The following is a 26,521-nucleotide window of genomic DNA, read 5'->3' as shown; positions in this document are numbered from 1 at the left end:
CAAATATACAGATGGTACAGAATTCCTAGGCTAAGGTGTGAGTTCCTTGGCCGTCAACACCTAGGAAACTGGTCTAGATAACAATACAGATGATAACAGAATTCCTAGACTAAGGTGTGAGATCCTTGGCCATCAACACCTTTGGAAACTGGTCTAATAACACAGATACAGACAAGGTCTGAGTGCTACCATGTAGTGATCGCAACGGCAGACAACCAGAGAATGACCAGCACCCAGTATATATAGCAAAGCGCTCTCCAGCGCCTCCCCTAAGTGCTGGACCAATGGGAACTGGTTGAATCATCAGCTGCCCGGCCTGGTCAGCTGACTCCCTTCTAGCTGTTATAAAAGTTCTGCCTCTCGGCGCGCGCGCGCGCCCTTCTGAACCTGTGTGGACTATCAGTCCCAGCCACACCAGACATGTTTTGCAAATCACCCTCCGTGCTGGACGCGGAATCCGCCGCACCGCTATCAAGGCATGCGGCGGTTCCTCCGCGTTCGCCCATTTTACTGGATGTAGGCCTATGCGTGCAAACCGCCGCGTTGGACGCGGAATCAGCCGCCCTGTTCAGAGTACACGCGGCGGCTTTTCCGCGTTTTCTCACAGTACCCCCCCCTTCCTGAGGAGTGGACTCCGGACAGCTCCTACCCAGTTTCTCAGGATGTAGGGTGTGGAATTCCCTTTTCAACTCGTTAGCATGCATGCGACTGTCAGGTACCCATGATCTTTCCTCAGTGCCATAACCCTTCCAGTGCACCAAGTACTGCACTGAGTTCTGTACAATACGGGAGTCTAATATTTTTTCCACTTCATACTCAGATTGATCGTCCACCATTACCGGTGGAGGAGGAGTGGAATCAGTATGCACATCCGGTTTGAGGAGGGACACATGGAACGATCTTACGCCACGCATGCTGGCAGGAAGATCAAGGGCATAAGTGACGTTGTTGATCTTCCTGATGACCGGAAAAGGACCCACATATCTTGGTCCCAACTTGGGCGAGAGTTGCTTCAGAGCCAGGTGACGTGTGGACACCCATACCAAGTCCCCTGGCTGGAACCTCCACTCAATGGAGCGTCTCTTATCAGCTTGCCCCTTCTGGTTACAAAAAGCCTTCTCCAAATTCCTTTTCACCATTCCCCATATGTCCTTAAAGGACTCCTGCCAGGCCTCCAGGGCCGGAAACGGAGTTGAAGCCACTGGCAAAGGAGAGAACTTGGGCAATTTCTCTGTCACCACCTGGAATGGCGAAATCCCAGAGGAAGAGCTTTTCAGGTTATTGTGCGCAAATTCCGCAAAGGGCAAGAACTTGACCCAGTCAGTCTGAGCCTCTGCCACATAGCACCTGAGAAACTGCTCCAAGGACTGATTGACTCTCTCAGTTTGCCCATTGGTCTGTGGGTGGTAGCCTGTCGAAAATGACAGCTTCATGCCCAAATGTTGACAAAATGCCCTCCAAAATTTTGAAACGAACTGGACTCCCCGATCGGACACTATATCTTCCGGAATGCCATGCAGCCGAAAGATGTGCCTGATAAAAAGATCGGCCAACTCCTGAGCCGAGGGGAGTCCTTTCAGGGGCACGAAATGGGCCATTTTGCTAAATCTATCGACTACCACCCAAATGACCGACATGCCCTCAGATCTCAGAAGTTCCCCCACAAAATCCATGGACAAATGGGTCCGTGGTTCACTCGGGGTGGGCAAAGGCTGCAACGTTCCCACAGGTGCCAGACGGGAGGGCTTACTCCTAGCACACACTGCACACTCTCTCACAAACTCCTTACAGTCAGATGCCAAGGAAGGCCACCATGCACATCTTGCGACAAGATCCTGTGTTCTGGTGGCGCCGGGATGACCAGAGTTCTTGTGAGAGTGGAACATTTGCAAAATCTGCAGACGATATGGTAGTGGCACAAACATAACTCCCTCAGGCTTCCCTTCCAGAACGTCCAGCTGAAAGGGGCTCTATGTCTCTGTCCAGTCCCCCCAAGTCTCTGTGGCTGCCAAAACCACTCTTTGTGGGAGGATGGTCTCTGGGTCTGAGGGCTGTGCTGTCTCTGGCTCAAAACATTGTGACAAGGCATCCGCCTTGATGTTCTTACTACCCGGGGTATACGTAATTACAAATCTAAATCTCGGGGAAAAAAAAGTGACCACCGAGCCTGTTGGGGGCTCAATCTCTTAGCTCCCTCGATATACTCCAGGTTTTTGTGATCAGTGTAGACAGTAATAGTATGTTCTGCTCCTTCCAACCAATGACGCCACTCCTCAAAGGCTAACTTGATGGCAAGGAGCTCTCTATTGCCTATATCGTAGTTTTTCTCTGCGGGTGAAAACCTACGTGAAAAGTAAGCACACGGGTGTAATCTGCCCTGTAACCCCGAGCGTGGAGACAGCACAGCCCCTACCCCAACCTCTGAGGCATCTACCTCCACCACAAAGGGATAGGTGATGTCCACGTGTCTCAAAATGGGTGCGGTACAAAACAACTTTTTCAGAGTGGAGAATGCAGTCTGTGCTTCCAGGGACCAGTGATTAGTATCTGCCCCCTTCTTAGTGAGAGAGGTTAGGGGCGAGATGACCCGTGGAGTACCCCTTTATGAACCTTCTATAGTAATTCGCAAACCCTAAAAACCTCTGGAGAGCCTTCAACCCCACTGGCTGGGGCCACTCCAGAACAGCCGAGACTTTGGCAGGGTCCATAGAAAGTCCAGAGGTAGAAATTATGTACCCCAGAAATGCGACTGATGTCACCTCGAAAATGCACTTCTCCAGTTTGGCATATAATCTGTTTTGTCTCAGTTTTGTCTCAGTTTCTGCAAAACCAACCGGACGTGAACTCTATGTTCCAAGAGGTTGGACGAGAAAATTAGTATATATCGTCAAGATATACCAAGACAAACCATCCCAAGATCTCTCTAAACACCTCGTTAATAAGTTCCTGGAAGACGGCCAGGGCGTTACACAACCCGAAGGGCATCACCAGGTACTCGTAATGCCCGTCGGGTGTGTTGAAGGCCGTCTTCCATTCATCGTCCTCTCTGATCCGTACCAGGTTGTATGCCCTTCGTAAATCCAATTTAGATTGGCATTAGTGACCTGCGTAAATAAATCGTCAATCAGAGGCAAAGGATAACGATTTTTTACCGTAATTTTATTTAGGCCTCTATAATCAATGCACGGCCTAAGACCTCCATCTTTTTTCTTAACAAAAAAAAAACCCTGCTCCAGCAGGTGACCGAGATGGCCGAATGAACCCCTTGGCTAGGTTCTCACGAATGTACTCCTGCATGGCTAATTTTTCTGGCCCAGACAAGTTATAAAGGTGGCCTCTAGGGGGCATACAACCTGAATGGAGATCAATAGGACAATCAAAAGGGCGATGTGGGGGAAGTTTGTCGGCTGACTTGGCACAAAACACGTCCGAAAAATCTGAGTACTGATCTGGCACACCCTCTACATGAACCTTAGTCTCTCCCAATGTTACCTTCACTAGGCAGTTTTGGAAACAATGGGGAGACCATCTGGTTAGCTGACCGGTGGCCCAATTGATCTGGGGTGAGTGCACCTGTAACCAAGGCATACCGAGAATAATCGTGGAGGTGGCCATATGTAACACAAAAAACTGTAACTTCTCAAAATGTAACACCCCGATAGTAATTCCTACTTCTGGTGTCTGAGACAGCGGACTGTTTCCCTGCAGAGGGGAGTCATCCACTGCCGTAACCTGAATACGTGGGTTTATCGGCGTGACCGGAATACCCAATTTTTTAGCAAACTCAAAATCCATAAAATTAGCTGCTGAGCCTGACGTATTGGGTCTTAACTCAAAATATGACAATACTCTACTCCTAAAATTTCGGAAATCAGATCTGTGGCCAGAAAACCTTTCTGGTACGGGCATACGTATGTCTGTGCTAAGAGATCGCACATCATTCACAGCCGTCTGTACGGCATGAACAGACCCAGACAATGCATTAAGTTGCGTCTGGTGACTGCCCAGTACCCGATTTATATCTTCCACCTCAGTGGTGAGGGTACCCAGACGGGCTGTGAGTGCGTCCATTTGCATTTTTTGGTCTGCCGTTCTGTAACGATCGGTGTAACACAGAGAGGATCTGATTACCGGTGACCTGCAGTATCACTGAGAATACAGAATATACTAGATTATTGATGATCTGCAGTATCACCGATAATCAGATATATCTACTAACCTCCGGACACCTGAGAGATGAGAGTGTTTTGGTGCAACAGTAATACTTTGAGGAACGCACTCGTAAGATGGGTGCTAGACAGTAAGAGATACTGCTATGGATCAGATTCCTTCTACAGGCCTAAAGCTCCCCAAGGGGAGGAGCAAGGCTGAGAGAGAGAGAGGACAGAAGGTGAGAGACACCAATGGTGAAGTGTCACTGACAGGTCTGTGAACTATCTCCAGACAGGGAAGATAGTTCTCGAGGTCGGACAGGCCAGGTCGGCAACAGACAGACAAGGTACAGAGACAGGAGGCAGATGCGGAATCCAGAGACTAGCCGAGTTCAGCAACAGAGTATCAGAATGACAAGGTACACAATCAGAAATCAGAAGAATGGTCAGGAAAGCAGAAGGTCATAACAAATAATCAACAATGCCTAGACTTGAGTGTGAGCTCCAAGATTCTCACACTCCAGGAACTAGACTAGATAATACAAATATACAGATGGTACAGAATTCCTAGACTAAGGTGTGAGATCCTTGGCCATCAACACCTTTGGAAACTGGTCTAATAACACAAATACAGACAAGGTCTGAGTGCTACCACGTAGTGATCGCAACGGCAGACAACCAGAGAATGACCAGCACCCAGTATATATAGCAAAGCGCTCTCCAGCGCCTCCCCTAAGTGCTGGACCAATGGGAACTGGTTGAATCGTCAGCTGACCGGCTTGGTCAGCTGACTCCCTTCTGGCTGTCATAAAGTTCTGCCTCTCGGCGCGCGCGCGCGTCCTTCTGAACCTGTGTGGACTATCAGTCCCAGCCACACCAGACATGTTTTGCAAAAAACCCGCCGTGCTGGACGCGGAATCCGCCGCACCGCTATCAAGGCATGCGGCGGTTCCTCCGCTTTCGGCCATTTTACTGGATGTAGGCCTATGCGTGCAAATGGACGCTGAATCAGCCGCCCTGTTCAGAGTACACACGGCGGCTTTTCCGCGTTTTCTCACATATATCAATTTAAAGGATGGGAATAAAGTTTAGAGTCAATCAAACACATTTTTTAGTAGAGAAATACATATATTTACATAGAAAGAGGGACAAAATCCTGAAAGAGGGACAAATGAAGAGGAAAGAGGGACAGGGCTCCCAAAGAGGGACAGTTGGGAGCTATGTATTGTCTGCGTTGTGTGGATACATCAGCAGGAGTTTGTTGTGTTAGTCTGTATGACGGTCGGTATGCACTAAACAATATTTTATTAAAAACAATTTAGACATTAGATTTGATGTAAATATCAACTTTAGTCGGAGGGATATGGAGGCTGCCATATTTATTTCCTGTTAAACAATACCAGTTACCTGGCTGTCTTGCTGATCTCTCTGGCTGCAGTAGTGTCCTCTGTACATGTACATTCTGAGTATACGGTATGTCCCGTGTCCTCTGTATATGTATGCAGAGGCAGGCCGCCCATGATGCCAGGTGAAACTAGCTCATCAGACGGCATGGACGCTGGAGCTTTCCTGGAGGAAGCGGCTGCCAACTATACTGCAACTATACTGGCTGCCTATACTGAGGCAATTATACTACCTATACTGGAGGCAACTATACTGGCTACCTATAATGGGGCAAGTATACTACCTATACTGGTGGCAACTATATTAGCTACCTATACTGGGGGCAACTATACTAGCTACCTATACTGGGGGCAACTATACTAGCTACCTATACTGGGGGCAACTATACTAGCTACCTATACTGGGGGCAACTATACTAGCTACCTATACTGGGGGCAACTATACTAGCTACCTATACTGGGGGCAACTATACTACCTTTACTGGGGGCAACTATACTAGCTACCTATACTGGGGGCAACTATACTAGCTACCTATACTGGGGGCAACTATACTAGCTACCTATACTGGGGGCAACTATACTAGCTACCTATACTGGGGGCAACTATACTACCTTTACTGGGGGCAACTATACTAGCTACCTATACTGGGGGCAACTATACTAGCTACCTATACTGGGGGCAACTATACTAGCTACCTATACTGGGGCAACCATACTACCTTTACAGGGGGCAACTATACTAGCTACCTCTACTGGGGCAACTATACTAGCTACCTATACTGGGGGCAACTATACTAGCTACCTATACTGGGGCAACCATACTACCTTTACAGGGGGCAACTATACTAGCTACCTATACTGAGGGCAACTATATTAGCTACCTATACTGGGGGCAACTATACTAGCTACCTATACTGAGGGCAACCATACTAGCTACCTATACTGGGGCAGCTATACTACCTATACTGGGGCAGCTATACTAGCTACCTCTACTGGGGGCAACTATACTAGCTACCTATACTGGGGGTAACTATACTGGCTACCTATACTGGGGCAACTATACTACCAATACTGAGGGGCAACTATACTAGCTACCTATACTGAGGGCAACTATATTAGCTACCTATACTGGGGGCAACTATACTAGCTACCTATACTGAGGGCAACCATACTACCTTTACAGGGGGCAACTATACTAGCTACCTCTACTGGGGGCAACTATACTAGCTACCTATACTGGGGCAGCTATACTACCTTTACAGGGGGCAACTATACTAGCTACCTCTACTGGGGGCAACTATACTAGCTACCTATACTGGGGGCAACTATACTGGCTACCTATACTGGGGCAACTATACTACCAATACTGGGGGCAACTATACTAGCTACCTATACTGAGGGCAACTATATTAGCTACCTCTACTGGGGGTAACTATACTAGCTACCTATACTGGGGCAGCTATACTACCTTTCCAGGGGGCAACTATACTAGCTACCTCTACTGGGGGCAACTATACTAGCTACCTATACCGGGGGCAACTATACTAGCTACCTATACTGGGGGCAACTATACTGGCTACCTATACTGGGGCAACTATACTAGCTACCTATACTGAGGGCAACTATATTAGCTACCTATACTGGGGGCAACTATACTGGCTACCTATACTGGGGGCAACTATACTACCTTTACTGGGGGCAACTATACTAGCTACCTATACTGGGGGCAACTATACTAGCTACCTATACTGAGGGCAACTATATTAGCTACCTATACTGGGGGCAACTATACTGGCTACCTATACTGGGGGCAACTATACTACCTTTACTCGGGGCAACTATACTAGCTACCTATACTGGGGGCAACTATACTAGCTACCTATACTGAGGGCAACTATATTAGCTACCTATACTGGGGGCAACTATACTGGCTACCTATACTGGGGGCAACTATACTACCTTTACTGGGGGCAACTATACTAGCTACCTATACTGGGGGCAACTATATTAGCTACCTATACTGGGGGCAACTATACTAGCTACCTATACAGGGAGCACCTATATCTGGCTACCTATACTGGGGGCAACTATACTAGCTACCTATACTGGGGGCAACTATACTAGCTACCTATACTGGGGGCAACTATACTAGCTACCTATACCGGGGGCAACTATACTAGCTACCTATACTGGGGGCAACTATACTAGCTACCTATACTGGGGGCAACTATACTAGCTACCTATACTGGGGCAGCTATACTACCTTTACAGGGGGCAACTATACTAGCTACCTCTACTGGGGCAGCTATACTACCTTTACAGGGGGCAACTATACTAGCTACCTCTACTGGGGGCAACTATACTAGCTACCTATACTGGGGGCAACTATACTGGCTACCTATACTGGGGCAACTATACTAGCTACCTATACTGGGGCAGCTATACTACCTATACTGGGGGCAACTATACTAGCTACCTATACAGGGGGCAACTATACTAGCTACCTATACTGGGGGCAACTATATTAGCTACCTATACTGGGGGCAACTATACTAGCTACCTATACTGAGGGCAACTATACTAGCTACCTATACTGAGGGCAACTATATTAGCTACCTATACTGGGGGCAACTATACTGGCTACCTATACTGGGGCAACTATACTACCAATACTGGGGGCAACTATACTAGCTACCTATACTGGGGGCAACTATACTAGCTACCTATACTGGGGGCAACTATACTGGCTACCTATACTGGGGCAACTATACTACCAATACTGGGGGCAACTATACTAGCTACCTATACTGAGGGCAACTATATTAGCTACCTATACTGGGGGCAACTATACTGGCTACCTATACTGGGGGCAACTATACTAGCTACGTATACAGGGGGCAACTATACTAGCTACCTATACTGGGGCAGCTATACTACCTATACTGGGGGTAACTATACTAGCTACCTATACTGGGGACAACTATACTACCTATACTGGGGCAACTATACTACCAATACTGGGGGCAACTATACTAGCTACCTATACTGGGGGCAACTATACTAGCTACATATACTGGGGGCAACTATACTAGCTACATATACTGGGGGCAACTATACTAGCTACGTATACAGGGGGCAACTATACTAGCTACCTATACTGGGGCAGCTATACTACCTATACTGGGGGTAACTATACTAGCTACCTATACTGGGGGCAACTATACTACCTATACTGGGGCAACTATACTACCAATACTGGGGGCAACTATACTAGCTACCTATACTGGGGGCAACTATACTAGCTACCTATACTGGGGCAGCTATACTACCTATACTGGGGGTAACTATACTAGCTACCTATACTGAGGGCAACTATATTAGCTACCTATACTGGGGCAGCTATACTACCTATACTGGGGGCAACTATACTAGCTACCTATACTGGGGGCAACTATACTACCTATACTGGGGCAACTATACTACCTATACTGGGGCAGCTATACTAGCTACCTATACAGGGAGCACCTATATCTGGCTACCTACCTAAAACATTTGGGTGCTGAGCGAACATTCCAAATCCACAGTCAGCAAAGTCTAGAACCAGCCCTGCATGTATGCTCTGTGTCATCTGTACATGTATGTCTCATGTCCTCTGTATGTCCCGTGTCCTCTGTACATGTATGTCCCATGCCCTCTGTACATGTATGTCCCGTGTCCTCTGTACATGTATGACCCGTGTCCTCTGTACATGTATGTCCCATGTCCTCTGTACATGTATGTCCCATGTCCTCTGTACATGTATGCCCCATGTCCTCTGTACATGTATGTCCCATGTCCTCTGTACATGTATGCCCCATGTCCTCTGTATGTCCCGTGTCCTCTGTACATGTATGTCTCATGTCCTCTGTATGTCCCGTGTCCTCTGTACATGTATGTCCCATGTCCTCTGTACATGTATGTCCCATGTCCTCTGTACATGTATGCCCCATGTCCTCTGTACATGTATGTCCCGTGTCCTCTGTACATGTATGTCCTCTGTACATGTATGCCCCATGTCCTCTGTATGTCCCGTGTCCTCTGTACATGTATGTCTCATGTCCTCTGTATGTCCCGTGTCCTCTGTACATGTATGTCTCATGTCCTCTGTATGTCCCGTGTCCTCTGTACATGTATGTCCCATGTCCTCTGTACATGTATGTCCCATGTCCTCTGTACATGTATGCCCCATGTCCTCTGTACATGTATGTCCCATGTCCTCTGTACATGTATGCCCCATGTCCTCTGTATGTCCCGTGTCCTCTGTACATGTATGTCTCATGTCCTCTGTATGTCCCGTGTCCTCTGTACATGTATGTCCCATGTCCTCTGTACATGTATGTCCCATGTCCTCTGTACATGTATGCCCCATGTCCTCTGTACATGTATGTCCCATGTCCTCTGTACATGTATGTCCCATGTCCTCTGTACATGTATGCCCCATGTCCTCTGTATGTCCCGTGTCCTCTGTACATGTATGTCTCATGTCCTCTGTATGTCCCGTGTCCTCTGTACATGTATGTCTCATGTCCTCTGTATGTCCCGTGTCCTCTGTACATGTATGTCCCATGTCCTCTGTACATGTATGTCCCATGTCCTCTGTACATGTATGTCCCATGTCCTCTGTACATGTATGTCCCATGTCCTCTGTACATGTATGTCCCATGTCCTCTGTACATGTATGTCCCATGTCCTCTGTACATGTTTGTCCCATGTCCTCTGTACATGTATGTCCCATGTCCTCTGTACATGTATGTCTCATGTCCTCTGTGTGTCCCGTGTCCTCTGTACATGTATGTCTCATGTCCTCTGTATGTTCCGTGTCCTCTGTACATGTGTGTCCCATGTCCTCTGTACATGTATGTCCCATGTCCTCTGTACATGTATGTCCCATGTCCTCTGTATGTCCCGTGTCCTCTGTACATGTATGTCTCATGTCCTCTGTATGTCCCGTGTCCTCTGTACATGTATGTCTCATGTCCTCTGTATGTCCCGTGTCCTCTGTACATGTATGTCCCATGTCCTCTGTACATGTATGTCCCATGTCCTCTGTACATGTATGTCCCATGTCCTCTGTACATGTATGTCCCGTGTCCTCTGTACATGTATGTCCCGTGTCCTCTGTACATGTATGTCCCGTGTCCTCTGTACATGTATGTCCCGTGTCCTCTGTACATGTATGTCCCGTGTCCTCTGTACATGTATGTCCCATGTCCTCTGTACATGTATGTCCCATGTCCTCTGTACATGTATGTCCCGTGTCCTCTGTACATGTACGCACACATGGTACCGGCATGTCAGGATCTCTGCTCACCTTCTCTGCCTTGCCAGGCTTTGATTTGCTGGAGGACGCAACCGGCGCTCTCATAATCTCCACCGGCCAATAGCGGCACTCCGCGATCTTCTTCTGTAAGCTGCGAATGCAACAACATTATCAATACACCCCACTGCCAAGCAACTTACTGATAATTACTGTAATGTATGTCCATACCCTGTATATTTCCCACATCAGCCAATATCATCAGCACTGCAACCCTTCCATGAAACGTTATAATTCTGCTCCCTTCCCCCTACGGACACTGAATGTAACGTCATTAGCACCTCCCCCTGACATGCTCCCCCTACTGGCACTTTACCCCGGATGTTGGATTCACAGCCACACTGCTGACGTGACAGATGTAGCATGGAGTACCCTACAGCAGGCTGAACGAGGAACTTGTTTCTTCCTGATCAATCTTATTCTGATCTGGTGTCTGGAGTTCTCCTGTAAATGAGTCATCAGGCTTTCCATGCCCCCCCCCCCCATCCCAGGTTCTATTTACTGCGCAGTACAGCGCGGACAATGTGGCGGTGATTGACAGTGCTGCTCGCGCAGGCGCAGTACGAGACCGACCCTGAGGTTGGCCTCAGTACAGGCGGGGTTACCGGGCTGGGGGCTGCGAGCGGAGCTGCGTCGTGGGACATGTCGCCGGGAACGAGCTGGAGGAAGCCATGGGGTAAGTAGATGGGGGGGGGGGGCGGAGGGGGGGCCAGGAAACCCTGATGACTCCTTCAACCATTTCAGCTGCACGGACGTGCGTCTCACATCAGCGGCTGGTGCTGCTGCAGCCACAGGGACGTGAGACTCCTGTCCGTACAGTTTGGGGGGCTGCGTACGTGATCGTGTGGGCTGAAACCCGCGATCGCGATGGTCCAGGCGACAGGGGGGATTGGTGGCAGGGGACAGAAGTCTGAGCCAATTCGTGCATGTCTGCCGAGGGTGATCACTGTTTTTGTTCAAAAACAGTGATCCTTCTCAAATAGTGCCATGCCGCTCCCTCAAGCTCGCGCGTTCCCACCCCCAATCGTTAGATGAATGAATGTGAACAAAATTCCCATTCATTCATCTCCCTTCAGGTCCCCGTGATCACCGGCATCAATGAGACGCCTGCGTCATTTCCAAAGTAACACAGCCATTACTTCCTATTTAGCGTACTTATTTTATGCAATAGGAAATAATGCGCAAGGACATCTTGTGGCCAAATGGTAAAATTACACCTACAGACTTTAGGGACTAAAATTTTTTTAATATGTATGTCAATAGGCCATATTATCTTAAATTATGTGCTTGCAAATAGCGATGGATGTAAAACTGAAAAAATGCACCTTTATTTCCAAATAAAATATTGTCACCATACAATGTACTAGGGAAATGATGTAAACGTTGCAATAACCGGGACAAATGGGCAAATAAAATGTGTGGCTTTTATCCACAGTACAACGTTTTATATTAAAACTATAATGGCCGAAAATTGAGAAATAATGATTTATTTCTTATTATTCTCATTAAAATGCATTTAGAATAGAATAATACTTAGCATAATGTACCACCCAAAGCGAGGGCTGGTTCAGACGGACGTTTGGAGGCGTCGCGTTCATTGGCGTCGCGGTGGCAATGCGTTCGGGCTTTCAGCAGCGTTCGCATTGCGTTCAGATGCGGTCACGTTTTTTCTTCCCCTAGGGAAACATTACCCTTCACGGTTAACCGCCCCTGGAAGCAACATGTAGCTTCCAGGGGCTCCTTGAACGCCAGTGAAAATCGGGACCCGATCGCCGCGTTCGTGTAAACGCACGTGAAAGCTTGGTGCAAACGCTCCCATTCACTGGAATGGGAGCGTTTAACGCCAAGCCCCGAACGCTGGCGGTAAACGCTGCACAAACGTCCGTCTGAACCAGCCCTAAGCCTAATTGGTGGTGAAAAAAACAAGGTATAGATCATTTCATTGTGATAAGTAGTAATAAAGTTATTGGCGAATGAAAGGGAGAAGCGCTGAAATGTGAAAATTCCTCTCGTCCATAAGGTGAACACAACCCGCAGGCTGAAATGGTTAATGAAACATAAGTAGAGTCTGTAGGTTACCTGATGACAGCGGAGTTGTCCAGGTAGCACCGCCTCTCGGTGTCCCAAGTCACTCTCTTCCTGAGCGTCTCAGCTTCTGTACGAAACTCCCTATCCTGCAGGCCGTACACAGGAGGCAAAACTCTCATCATTGTACATATTATTGGCATGTATAAAACACTGATGACAACAGACAATTCTAAGATATGGACTCCACACTTCTGAAACAAATCATCTCTGTTGCAGAATACATTTTCTCTGCTTCACTCAGTGAAGCAGTGACAAGTGTGGGTAGGGGGGAAAGATATATACCTGACTTTCAGGACTAGGTAACAGTCATGTCAACCCTGCTGCTCCCTGATTGGCTGGCATAGTCCCTGCTGTCAGAAGCAAGGCTCCTCCCATGCCAGCCCATCCAATCATCACAGTGGGAGGGAAAATGAGTAGCAGCTAGGCCACACCTCCATAAAGGCAAAGAACCTCCAATCGGAGAGGAGAGGCGCGTGATATGCAGAGACAAAAAGGTATAAGACGGAAAACGGGAGCCCCAATCTCATGTAGTATTTTGGCATTAAAAGAATTAATTTGCACAAATGGAGGGAGCAGGCATGTATGGGCAGCAGTCCTCATGCCCACGGCTCCCCGTTCACCCCTGTCCCCTTCCGTTGCCTCGTAAAAGCCCCCATAAGTTGCACCAGGTGGCGCACTACTACTCAAGCACTGGCCTGGTGTCGAGGGCGCTCAGTGCATGCACACTACGAGTCGTTACGGCAAGGAAATTGGTACTCACACTCTTTTGGTTGCCGAACCTGCAACCAGTATAATCGCATGTGGGGAGGTATCATACTCACTCGGTCTTTGAGGTACACGTGTGTTCGCTTTTCCAAAAGAAAAATACATTTTTCCCGATTTTAAAAACCACAACATCTAAAATTAACATATAGATAGTGACTGGTGGTGCCAAATAAAAGTATTTAAAAAAAATAAAAAGGAAAGTAACTGTGCACTTACCTTCATTGATGACAACGTTTAAAGTTTAGACAGTTTTATTATTAAGGACAAAAACAATGCGTTTCGTGGCCTAAAGCCGCTTCCTCAGGTAAATAAGCCTTGTCCAAAGCTGTATCTAACTCATGGCGCCTTTTAAAACCCTCTTTTTTTTATACTTTACTATACTTGCCTCCAGTCACTAGCTATAGGAGGAGAGGCGGAGTAAGGGCAGAAGCAGGAATCATGTGACAACAGTGCTGAACATTAAGGCTATGGTATTGAGCAATTTTTAGGACAAATCCTATAGAAAGAAGGTAGAAATCTTCATCAGAAAAGTTTACCTGATTTAGTTCGGCACTTCTCTGCCCCTTAAAGGACCACTATCACCAAAAACTGTAAAATGTAAAATACACGTAAACACATACAAATAAGAAGCACGTTTCTTCTTGAGTAAAATGAGCCATAAATTACTTTTCTCCTATGTTTCTATCACTTACAGAAGTTAGTAGAAATCTGACAAAACTCACAGGTTTTTGACTAGTCCATCTCTTCATGGGGTATTCTCAGTATTTAATTTATTCTTTACAAAAGCATTCACTGGAAAGGATCTATACAAAGATACTGGCTGCCCCCTACCTGTTTGCACACTATTCTGGCAGTTGGACTGAACTAACAACTGCTGTTCATCAAGTGCTTTTGAAAATAAGAAAAACCCTGAGAATCCCCCATGAAGAGATGGGCTAGTCTAAAACCTGTCAGTTCAGTCAGATTTATACTATTTACTTTAAATAGAACCAGAGATGAAGCAACCTCATGTATTTTACCTTATAAATCAGTGGGAACATGACAGTAAACACCTAATCTGCTCTTTGTTACATTGTTCTCTGTTTAATTTGCCTGTTATCACCTCTAAGATAAGAATCCCGACTAAGCAGTCGGTCTGGCTTTGCTACAGAATAATTATAGCTGAGACTGTGTTCTCTTTGGTGTCTTCAAGTCCAAGCCTGCCCCCTGCTGGCTTTGCTCAGGAATCATTATAGCTGAGTCATTATAGCAAAGCCAGACTCAATGCTCAGTCCGGGATTCTTATCTCAGCTAGATAACAGACACTTTTAGCAGTGAGGATGAAACAGAGAGCAGGGTAGGTGTTTTCTCTAATGTTCCCACTGATTTCCATGGTAAAATACATGAGGGTGCTTCGTCTCTGGTTCACTTTAAGTGACAGCAACATGGGAGGAAAGTAACAGCACATTTTACTTGGGGAGAAATGTACTTTATGTTGTGCGTTTTCATGTATTTTAAATTTTACAATTGTTCCTTATAGTGGTCCTTTAAGGGCAACAGTATTTTCTATTCTAACAAAACGATCGCTGATTGGCTAGCAGGGTGATTGGCTCCTGACCAGACGTAAAGGTGACAAGTGGGAGCCCGAGAGGGCAAGCTATTTTGAACGTTATATGCCAAAAGCCTATTTCATTTTTTTGAACGATGTTGTTGCTGTTGCAGTTTCACCTCTTTGCGGTTCATCTCTCCATCTTCATCTTCATATGCTCCCGCCAGAATGAAGGATTCTGGGATATGCTGTGCTCCTGGGGCCATTATTCCGCTCATAGGCCATCTCTTCAGGCGGGAGACCGGCTCGCTCTCCCCGCCTCCCTTCAGGACGCCGTTCGAGAAGATCAGCGCGAGATCCTTCTGTGGAGGGAAGATGAACAACAGATCCGAGATGAAAAGCTAACTATAACGAGTAACTTGTCTACATATCTTATCTAAAGTTTAGATAGTTTACACAGCAAATCTAGCTGCAAACAGCTTCAACAGTATATGATTATTTCTTCCTGTGATACAATGAGAGCAGCCATGTTGTTTGTAAACATTACACAGAGGCAGGCTTATCTGCATCTCCAGCCCTCAGCCTGTGAACAAAAAAAACTAATCCCCCCTCCTCCTCTCTGCCTCTGAAATCTCTAACTAGTAATACCTCCCCCTCCTCCTGCCTAGACTGAGCTCCCATGAGCCCTTGCTACTGTCTGAAAATGCCAAGGCTCTCTGAAAACCTGTGGGCGTGGCTTGTTTAGTTTATAGGGAATTAGAGTAGTAAAACAAAAATAAAAAAAGTATTTGGCTTGAGGAATGCCCTATAAACAATAGGAAAGGAACACAATTATGCAATGAGTAAAAGTCCATCTCGGATCCACTTTAATGCTGAATCTCCATACGCAGTGATCACAATCTGCAGGTGCTGCTTACTTTTAACTCAGTTTATTGAATTTTGTTGCCCTACTTTTTTAGCAAAACTCAATAAGATGCTTTAACTTTTATAGTGAAACTCCACCTTCGTCAATTCATTTTCTATATTGTATCATTAGTACTCAATTCAAAGTAAATTGTGTTTTCAGTTTGTAGACTGCTGCTGCATAACATCAGGACATATTAGGGCTCTCTATAAAGTATTGGCTATTCAGTTATGGCCCAGTAGCTTTCCTCTTCCTGCATGTGTAACTAGCTGCACAGTAAGGGTGTATCACTCAGACTTGAGCTGTAAAAGGTGAATATTAGCTATGGTCAGTGGTTAGGAGTCGTTTAGAAGCGTTCGTGGTGGGAGAGGGGAGGTTTGCTTGAAATGCTATGCTGATAAGTTTAGAGTTATGCATCAAGAAAGGTTAAATGTACAGGGTAGAGGTTAGGGTTAGACATCTGCTAGGGGTTAACAATAGTGGTGGGGAGGACAAGCATCAGGTTGGAGAGGGGGTTGGGGTTTAAGAGGAAGGGGCCAATGTGGGGGGATGGGAAAGTTTAGAGTTAGGTAAAGGCAAGAATGTATAAAGATAAGTAAGTTACTGTTAGGCAAGTGATAACTCTGAGGCACACTTCTAGTACAAGAGTATCAGAAATAGTATTCACTTCACTCCAGATCCACAAGTTCCACCGAGAGAATGTCCCCAGCATACAGGAAAGCATGGCCCTAGATCGTAGACCTTCTCACCTCTACCGATGATGGTATCTGAAGACTGGTGACATAGTTGTATGGCTGCCCCTGGGGGTTCCAAGACTCAGGGACGCAGTACGCCGCTTCCAGGGTCACCCTGAGCAAATTGCCATCATTAATTTGTGACTCGGTGAGTAAAGCTTCCGGGACAGAAACTGCCACCTCCAGACTTGGCTAAAACAGAAAACACAAGAACTTAGCTCTCTTACAACCCGTGGGTGGGAAATAAGATTCTCTTATACATTTCTCATGTACATAGGTTTCCATTTATTTGTAAGCTATGGGATGGAGACTGCCACCTCCAGACTTGGCTAAAACAGAAAACATGAGAACTTAGCTCTTTTACAGCCCGGGGGTGGGAAATAAAATCTCTTTCATGTACAAGGTTTCCATTTATTTGTCATCTACGGAACAGAGCCTGCCATCTTCAGACTTGGCTAAAACAATAATAAAAAATGGGCAAGATCCAATTCACTTTTTCTCCTAAGTGTTTTCTCCTCAAGGATAAATATTAATCTTCTATTTAAGAGTGGTTAAAATAACTTTTGCACTCTGCAATTGAAAATATAACAAAAAGTAGGTGAAAAGGTACTATCAACATTATTTTCTTGCTTGCTGGTGGCTTAAAGTGAACCAGAGGCGAAGCACCCTTGTGTATTTCACCATATATATCAGTAAGAACATTAGAAAAAACACTTACCATGCTCTCTGTTTCTTCCTCACTGCTAAAAGTGTCTGTTATCAGCTGTGATAAGAATCCCGGACTGAGCATTCAGTCTGGCTTTGCTGGGAATGATTATAGCAGAGCCACAAGGGGGCAGGCTTGGGCTTGAAAAGACACCAGAGAAGACAGACTCAGCTATAATATTTCCGTAGCAAAGCTAGACTGACTGCTCAGTCGGGGATTCTTATCAGAGGTGGTAACAGTCAGATTAAACAGAGAACAATGAAACAAAGAGCAGATTAGGTGTTTACTGTCATGTTCCCACTGATTTATAAGGTAAAATACAAGAGGGTGCTTCATCTCTGGTTCTTTTTAAAGGGCATTTTATTTATCATGTGAACATATCACCTAGGAGAAAAGGATTGGGCCCATTCTATGAATATAGACTTCACATCCAAGGGTGAAAAATAAAGTTCTCTTTTGAATTTATTGCATTCATAATTTTGTATTATCAAGTCAATTATTGCTCTAAGACAGAGACTTCCATCCTCGGGCTTGGCTAAAACTGAATAAATTGTCTATTTCAACAAACACTGACTAAGTTCCCTTATAATCCATGGGTGAAAATTTATATTTTGTATCACTCATGTACATCTTTGAATTTCTTATAAAATTATTTAATTTTTTTTAATTAGTTATTTTATAGTATAAAGAAGCAAAAATCTCTCTGTTGATCTTTCCTGATGGATAAATACCTTGACGTCGGGGCGAATGTTTTCCAGCGGAGATCCGGCGATGGGATACAGGGGTGCAGTTACTTTGAAATTACATTCGCCTAAAGAAATATAAGAAGTAAATCAATAGAAATACAAATATTCTAAGTTCTCTTTTGTAAGCCATGTACCTTTTTTTTGATTGCTTGAATGCCCCACCCACTGCACTCCAGCCATATAAACTATGGACTAGACTTTGAGACTGCAACTTGTGTTTAAGGATTGGTAGACATATGGACAAGAGAAGCTGAGTTACGTCTATGATTCCCTGAGGTTATATAGATATTTACCGGAGACAGTCAGCTGCAACCAGCAAAACATTAACCTCCTTGCCGGTCTAATTCCTGCCGGCAAGGAGGCAGCGCCGAACTTTTTTAAAAAAAATTTTAAATCATGTAGCGGGCCCAGGGCTCGCTACACGACAGCCGCTGAGCGGCGGCATCCCCCCACCCACTCCGATCGCCTTCGGCGATCAGAGTAAGCAGGAAATCCCGTTCAGAACGGGATTTCCTGCAGGGCTTCCCCGGTCGCCATGGCGACGGGGCGGGATGACGTCACCGACGTCATGGACGTTGGGACGTCACAGGGAATCCCGATCCACCCCTCAGCGCTGCCTGGCACTGATCGGCCAGGCTGCGCAGGGGTCTAGGGCGGGGGGGGGGGGGGGGGGTAGGCTCGGCGCGGCGGGAAGCGGTGAATCGGCGGCGATCGCGTACTACACGCAGCTAGCAAAGTGCTAGCTGCGTGTAGGAAAAAAAAATTATGCAAATCGGCCCAGCGGGGCCTGAGAAATCCTCCTGCGCAGGTTACCCCGAGCTGAGCTTGGGATAACCGGCAAGAAGGTTAAATAATTGATTGTGGTGATAACCACAATCAATAGAGCCTGATCAGCCCAGGGAAAAATAGCTGAAAATGGTACGGACGAGTCAGACTCACCCAGCAGGGTTCTGGTTTTTCGCATAAAAAGTCGCATTCATTCAAACATTTTTGCATGCTCTGGAAAATTGCATGCAACGGATGCAAGTTTTAATACAAGAACCGCATGCGGAAAACTGCACGTTTTCTGCCAAAAAGCTGAAGAGTGAGGAAATTGCGGCTTGGCAGGCAGAAAGGGAAAAGTAAATTGAATCTATTTTTTGACTTTTGTTTCTCCTCAGAACATGACAGGGATTATTTCTGCCATGTACTGAGGAGGACCAGAAGTCTGAAACAGGCTGTGGCTGTGCAAAATGTAAAGCTATAGGCTTGCTATACACCAGCGGTTCTGGATGCTAGCCTGGCTTACAGGGGCGAAAAGAGATCATTTGCATATTCAGTAGTGGTGCATTGTTGGTAACCACAAATGTTATAGCTGAATTATTACAAGTTTCCTTCTGTTTTAAGAAGACAAATCCCACCAAGCATTGCTTCATACGAAGATTTCTATTGGTGTAGTGAAACGCCTCTAAGAATATAATTTTAAAGTGGAACTGAACTCCTGCACAGGACGGAAGGAAAACTTAGAGAAATACACCCTGTACTTATTTAGTATGTTTAGCCTATTTCCCCCTTCATCTGTGACTAATCGCAATTATAATTTGATCTCTCGGCTGTGTCAGCAGAGCAGCTAATTTTTAAACACAGGATGTTAACCCTTTCTCTGCTTCCATGAAAGCAGGAAGTAGACACACTGCAGATGTATTGCAGGATTTCCATCAGCTGTAACAAAGAAATGTTTTTCTTTAATGGTTATTATGCTGTTGCTTATCTTGTAGAGCAGAGAGGAAGTTCTGCGTTCAGGTCCGTTTTGATCTAATACATACTCCCATTTATGTCTATAGTAGTATATTTTAATCTAACACCCTTTTTCACCACCAGAGGACACCATGCAGCGTATGGACCCGCTGGACGCCTCCTTATCCTGATTTCCGGAGTAACAGAGGCCCATAGACGTCTCCTCACCTCGTAGAAGAGGCAGCAGATCCACAGCCACTTGCCCCAGAACCGCCGCCTTCTCTTCCTTCTGCTTCTTCTCCTTGGGTAAGATCTCGGTGACGGTGACTGCAGATGGGGGAAGGAGGACATGACATCAGGACTAGAAACAAGGGTACCCTGCCGCTTAAAGCGGATCCGACATGAAAAACTAACTATAACAAGTAACTTGTCTATATATCTTATCCAAAGTTTAGATGGTTTACACAGAAAATCTAGCTGTAAATCACTTCAACAGTATATGATTATTTCCTCCTGTGATACAATGACAGCAGCCATGTTCTGCCTGTGATCATTACACTCAGGCAAGCTGATCTGCATCTCCAGCCCTCAGCCTGTGAAAACTCCACTCCCCTCTGCCTCTGAAATATCTGGCTAGTAACACTTCCTCCTCCTACTCCTGCCCAGACCGAGCTCCCATAAGCCCTTGCTAGTTTGAGAGTGCCTTGGCGCTGAAGCTGTGGGCGAGGCTTGTTTAGTTTATAGGGAATTAGAGTATCAAAACGAAAAAAAGTATTTGGCTTGAGGAATGCCCTATAAACTATATGAAAGGAACACAATTATGCAATGAGTAAAAGTTTATCTCTGATCCATTTTGAAGGGAACCTGAGGGGAGAGGGCTATGGAGGCTGCCATATTGCTTTCCTTTTAAGCAATACCAGTTGTCTGGCTGACCTGCTGATCCTCTGACTTTAATACATTTAGCCATAGCCCCTGAACAAGCATGCAGCAGATCAGGTGACTGAAGTCAGACTGGATTAGCGGCATGCTTGTTTCAGGGGTCTGATTTAGACACTACTGCAGCCAAGGAGATCAGCAGGACCGCCAGGCAACTGGTATTGTTTAAAAGGAAATAAATATGGCAGCCTCCATATCGCTCTCACTTCAGGTTCCCTTTAAAGCGGACCCAAACCAAACATTTTTTTAATTCAAAATATTTAGTTGCACCCCTCTGACACCTACAAATATAAATAAACACTCCTTCAAACCTATGATCACTTCAGTGCATGCTTTTCACCCTATTCTTTCCATAGCTAGGGTTATACAGGTGGCAGCCATTAGCAATTCCTCCATTGCTGGACACCTCCTACTCCACCAGTCTGCCAGATTCTGTCCCGGCAATATGAAAGGAAGGGAGGGGTTCCTCCAATAAATGTAAAATATCTTATATTTGTCATCATGCAGCTGGAAAAAGGCTGCTATTTATTATTATAATTTAGAAAATAGCTTTTATTTCAGAAATCTTGTATTTTTAATTTGGGTCCACTTTAAGCAGACATGTTGGTCCTATTGTCCACATTTAAGGCAATATACAGTATTTAAATGTTTTGTGTTTAGTGATAAAGAATACTTTTTTTTATTATGATGCCTTATGGAATACTGCAAATAAAAGTTGTACTTATTTGGTAAAACGTAATGCTTATTTGATAATGTTTGGTGGTCAGAATGTTGTGTTATTGTTGCTGTAAACAAGTATTTCCAGTTATAACAGCAAAGTCCCCAGACTTGGTGAGTGGCTATGAGGCCCTGCTGTTCTCTAAGGAACCAGCATATCTCTGCTGTATTGTGGCAAAAGGAAGGCACACAAAGCTTGTCAGCCAACGCTGCAAGTTGAGTTTTAGACAAACAGCAGATGTTGATCAATCAAAATCAACAGGATTGGCCCTTCGGTGAGCTGCATACAATCTATATTTTGGGATGGTGGGTGGAGGTGCCAAAAATGTAATAAGACAATTAAAAACAGTGTAAACAGGGCGAGGCAGTGGTTGACTTGCTTCTCCTGTAGATTAAGAAATCAGTACGGCTTTCATCAGGTTTATCGCACAGAGTCAGACAACGTGTTTTGCTGCCATTTTAGATCAAGGATTGCCAACTTTCCTTTGAGACTTGTATTCTACATGCTTGTTCCAGACAAGACAAGTGGGCAGCACGGTGGCGTAGTGGTTAGCACTCTTGCCTTGCAGCGCTGGGTCCCCAGTTCACATTTCAACCAGGGCACTATCTGCATAGAGTTTGTATGTTCTCCCGTGTCTGTGTGGGTTTCCACCGGGCACTCCGGTTTCCTACCACATCCCCAAAAACATACAGGTAATTTAACTGGCTTCCCCTTACATTGACTCAAGACTATAATGTAAATATGGCTATGGTAGGGATTAGATTATGAGCCCCTCTAAGGGACAGATAAATGACAAAATGATGTACTTTGTACAGCGCTCCGGAAGATGTTAGTGCTATATAAATACTAAATAATAAAAATAATAAGTGACTTGGAAAGTATTGCAGCAGTGTGACGATTTGCTCAGCTGCCTGTGCAGGCAGGCAGCTTTTTGACCATTGTTTAGGTTTGCATGCTGCAGGACTCTGGAAAGAAGAGCTTCTGTCAGTTTTGCAGCTTGTGCTTGCTGAGGAATTTGCATACGTTGTCATGCAAATTGCCTGGCCACATTCATTGGAGGCGTGTACTATAAGTACTATGTGTCTCCCACAATGCTTTGCTGGTCATATGGATTTTTTCCTGTGAAACACTCTGGAGAGTGTCAGCCATGCTCTTTGTTTGAAGATCAGCTTAGAGTAATTCCTGGAAACTGTGCTAGGCAGATTTCCCTAGTGCAGTTAGGATTGTTTATCTGTTTTGTTTGTCTGTTGCGATTGTCCTGTCCCAGCGGTGGTCGACTGGAAATCGTTCTGATCTCTGTTCTTGGAGCATAGCTGGTGCAGCAGTTGCTACCAGCTATCACTTCTGTTCTGCCTCTCTGGATCGCACTAGCATCCTGCGCTAGTGCTGTGGATCCTTCTGTTCTGTTACTCTGTCCCTGGATCGCACTCGCTTCGCGCTAGTGCTGTGGATCCTTCTGTTCTGCCTCTCTGGATCGCACTAGCATCCTGCGCTAGTGCTGTGAATCCTTCTGTTCTGTTACTCTGTCCCTGGATCGCACTCGCTTCGCGCTAGTGCTGTGGATCCTTCTGTTCTGCCTCTCTGGATCGCACTAGTCTCTTTGCGCTAGTGCTGTGGATCCTTCTGTTCTGTCTACCTGGATCGCACTCGCCTTTCGCTAGTGCTGTGGATCCTTCTGTTCTGCCTCTCTGGATCGCACTAGTCTCTTTTCGCTAGTGCTGTGGATCCTGTCTCTCGCTTGTTCCTGTTTTCGTGTGTCTGTCTTGTCTGCTACGAACGCTTGCTGGAGGCTTGGTGAGGTAACCGTTAAGCAAGCGCTCGCGTCCTCTGTTTTACGTTTGTTTGTCGTTGGTTAGTTAGGCGTGCTTGTCCCTGTTGTGCTTATCACGTGGGGATCGCGCACGAACGCGTGCACTGTTGCGAATGAGTGCGGGGTACGCGTTCAGTTAGCGTTTGTTATTTTCCTTATCTCCTCATTGTATGATTTGCTGTGCCTTTGCTATCCTCGTATTCTGTTCTGATCTGCCTTGTGTCACTTCTGGCAATCGCCGTTCTTGCGGTTGCGTTTCTGTTTTGTATCTGCTGTTGTGTGTGTGCGGTCGCGGGGTGACGACTAGGTTGGCGCACACACATACAACCTGTCCCTTTGCTCGTTCTCATTCGCAATCGCTTCTCTTGCGATTGCGTTCTGCGCTTCGTACAATTCCTGTCTGGCATTTGTTGAGGTACAGAGGATTGGTTCCTCTGCACTCCCCAGCGCCATCTGCCGACAGGAATTTCCCTCTACGGGTGCGTAGCACCTTTTGCTGGGTTTTTGCAATTATACGCTTGTGGAGGATTTCCGCATTTCCGTGATCACGGAGAAAGTTCCACAATCGTTACAAGCAGGTTCATTAACCACTTTATCCACCACTACAGTATATCTACGTCCTCTGTCACTTCCTCTAAGCCACGAGTCAGTAGATATACGTATTGTGGCAGAAGCAGTGCTGTGCACGATTGGGCATTGCTCCTGCACACACCTCCGGCACTATCTGATGCAGCTCTGATTGGTGAAAGGGAATATATGTTCCCTGAGCTAATAAAATTGCTTTTTACCATTAAAAATACTTTAATTTTCTCAGTTCATAGTGAAAAATACACACTGTAGTATTATTTCAGAATCAAATAGCTTCACCATAAATTGTGACAGGAACATAATTTGTGATAAACAGTAAAAGTAGCCAAACAAAATGTATGTTTTTTATCCTACAGTAGCGATTTTTAAATGATGTGTTCTTTCAAATGTTTTCCTATTTTTCCCATTAAAATACATAGAAAACAAAGTTGATCAAGGGAAAAAAATTCCATACAATGAAAGCCTAGTTTGGCTTGTAAAAAACGATATAGATATATATATATTATTTAGGTGTCATAAGTAGGGATAAAGTTATTACTGATTAAATAGGAGCATAACTAGAATGTAAAAACTGCTCTGGTCTATAAAGGTGGCCACACACCATACAATTTTTTTAAAAATATCTGTTCAATTCAAGAATTGCAATACATTTTTCTGACTGATTGTGACATTTCAAAAATATGACCAATGTACCACACACCTATGTTCAATTTTTCCCCAATTATGATAAAAATTATTGGAAACTCTGAGAAAATTGCTAGGGTGTGTATATTAATAAATTGACAATCTAACACACACCATACAATCTTTAGAGAAATTGAAGAAAACTTTCCATCATTCCGGATCGATAAAAAAACAAAACAAAACAAAAAAAAACGGGAAATCCCATCAGATTTTTCAGTCGAATAAAAAAAAGCTTTCGATTTTTTTGGAAGATCTGATTATATCTATTGAATTGCCATACAATCAGATCAGTTTATTGTATCGTGTGTGGCCACCTTTAGGGGGAAACAAGGTCTGGATGCGAAGTGGTTAAGGCAGCCAGGTAATTGGCACCACTAGAAGGAGGCCAGCAGTGGTGGAGGTCTACATATCCCGGGGAATGGACTTGTGGATCACATTGGTGGCCAGGTAATTGGCACCCCCAGTATGAGGCCAGCAGTGGTGGAGGTCTACATATCCCGGGGAATGGACTTGTGGATCACATTGGTGGCCAGGTAATTGGCACCCCCAGTATGAGGCCAGCAGTGGTGGAGGTCTGCATATCCCGGGGAATGGACTAGTGGATCACATTGGTGGCCAGGTAATTGGCACCACTAGAAGGAGGCCAGCAGTGGTGGAGGTCTACATATCCCGGGGAATGGACTTGTGGATCACATTGGTGGCCAGGTAATTGGCACCACTAGAAGGAGGCCAGCAGTGGTGGAGGTCTACATATCCCGGGGAATGGACTTGTGGATCACATTGGTGGCCAGGTAATTGGCACCACTAGAAGGAGGCCAGCAGTGGTGGAGGTCTGCATATCCCGGGGAATGGACTTGTGGATCACATTAGTGGCCAGGTAATTGGCACCCCCAGTATGAGGCCAGCAGTGGTGGAGCTCTGCATATCCCGGGGAATGGACTTGTGGATCACATTGGTGGCCAGGTAATTGGCACCACTAGAATGAGGCCAGCAGTGGTGGAGGTCTGCATATCCCGGGGAATGGACTTGTGGATCACATTGGTGGCCAGGTAATTGGCACCACTAGAAGGAGGCCAGCAGTGGTGGAGGTCTGCATTTCCCGGGGAATGGACTTGTGGATCACATTGGTGGCCAGGTAATTGGTACCACTAGAAGGAGGCCAGCAGTGGTGGAGGTCTGCATATCCCGGGGAATGGACTTGTGGATCACATTGGTGGCCAGGTAATTGGCACTACTAGAAGGAGGCCAGCAGTGGTGGAGGTCTACATATCCCGGGGAATGGACTTTTGGATCACATTGGTGGCCAGGTAATTGGCACCCCCAGTATGAGGCCAGCAGTGGTGGAGGTCTACATATCCCGGGGAATGGACTTGTGGATTACATTGGTGGCCAGGTAATTGGCACCCCCAGTATGAGGCCAGCAGTGGTGGAGGTCTACATATCCCGGGGAATGGACTTATGGATCACATTGGTGGCCAGGTAATTGGCACCACTAGAAGGAGGCCAGCAGTGGTGGAGGTCTACATATCCCGGGGAATGGACTTATGGATCACATTGGTGGCCAGGTAATTGGCACCACTAGAAGGAGGCCAGCAGTGGTGGAGGTCTACATATCCCGGGGAATGGACTTGTGGATCACATTGGTGGCCAGGTAATTGGCACCCCCAGTATGAGGCCAGCAGTGGTGG

General features: G+C 45.9%; 1 protein-coding gene across 5 annotated transcripts in view; it reads right to left on the bottom strand.

The window, feature by feature from the left end:
• The window catches only part of CFAP70 (cilia and flagella associated protein 70), a 78,063-nt gene that overhangs the window by 45,848 nt on the left and 5,694 nt on the right, over positions 1–26,521 (bottom strand). For all 5 annotated transcript variants that reach the window (XM_068243503.1, XM_068243505.1, XM_068243506.1 and 2 more), the window contains exons 4-9: positions 20,326–20,424; positions 18,367–18,446; positions 16,945–17,121; positions 15,471–15,653; positions 12,990–13,084; positions 10,905–11,004 (exon numbers count right to left, since the gene is read on the bottom strand). In XM_068243503.1, coding sequence (XP_068099604.1) covers positions 10,905–11,004; positions 12,990–13,084; positions 15,471–15,653; positions 16,945–17,121; positions 18,367–18,446; positions 20,326–20,424 — 734 coding nt within the window. The remainder of the gene's footprint in view (positions 1–10,904; positions 11,005–12,989; positions 13,085–15,470; positions 15,654–16,944; positions 17,122–18,366; positions 18,447–20,325; positions 20,425–26,521) is intronic.

The sequence above is a fragment of the Hyperolius riggenbachi genome, chromosome 7, assembly GCF_040937935.1.
Source record: "Hyperolius riggenbachi isolate aHypRig1 chromosome 7, aHypRig1.pri, whole genome shotgun sequence".
Lineage (NCBI taxonomy): Eukaryota > Metazoa > Chordata > Amphibia > Anura > Hyperoliidae > Hyperolius > Hyperolius riggenbachi.
The sequence above is the reverse complement of the archived record's forward strand: the minus strand, read 5'-3'. Positions and strand labels throughout refer to the sequence as shown.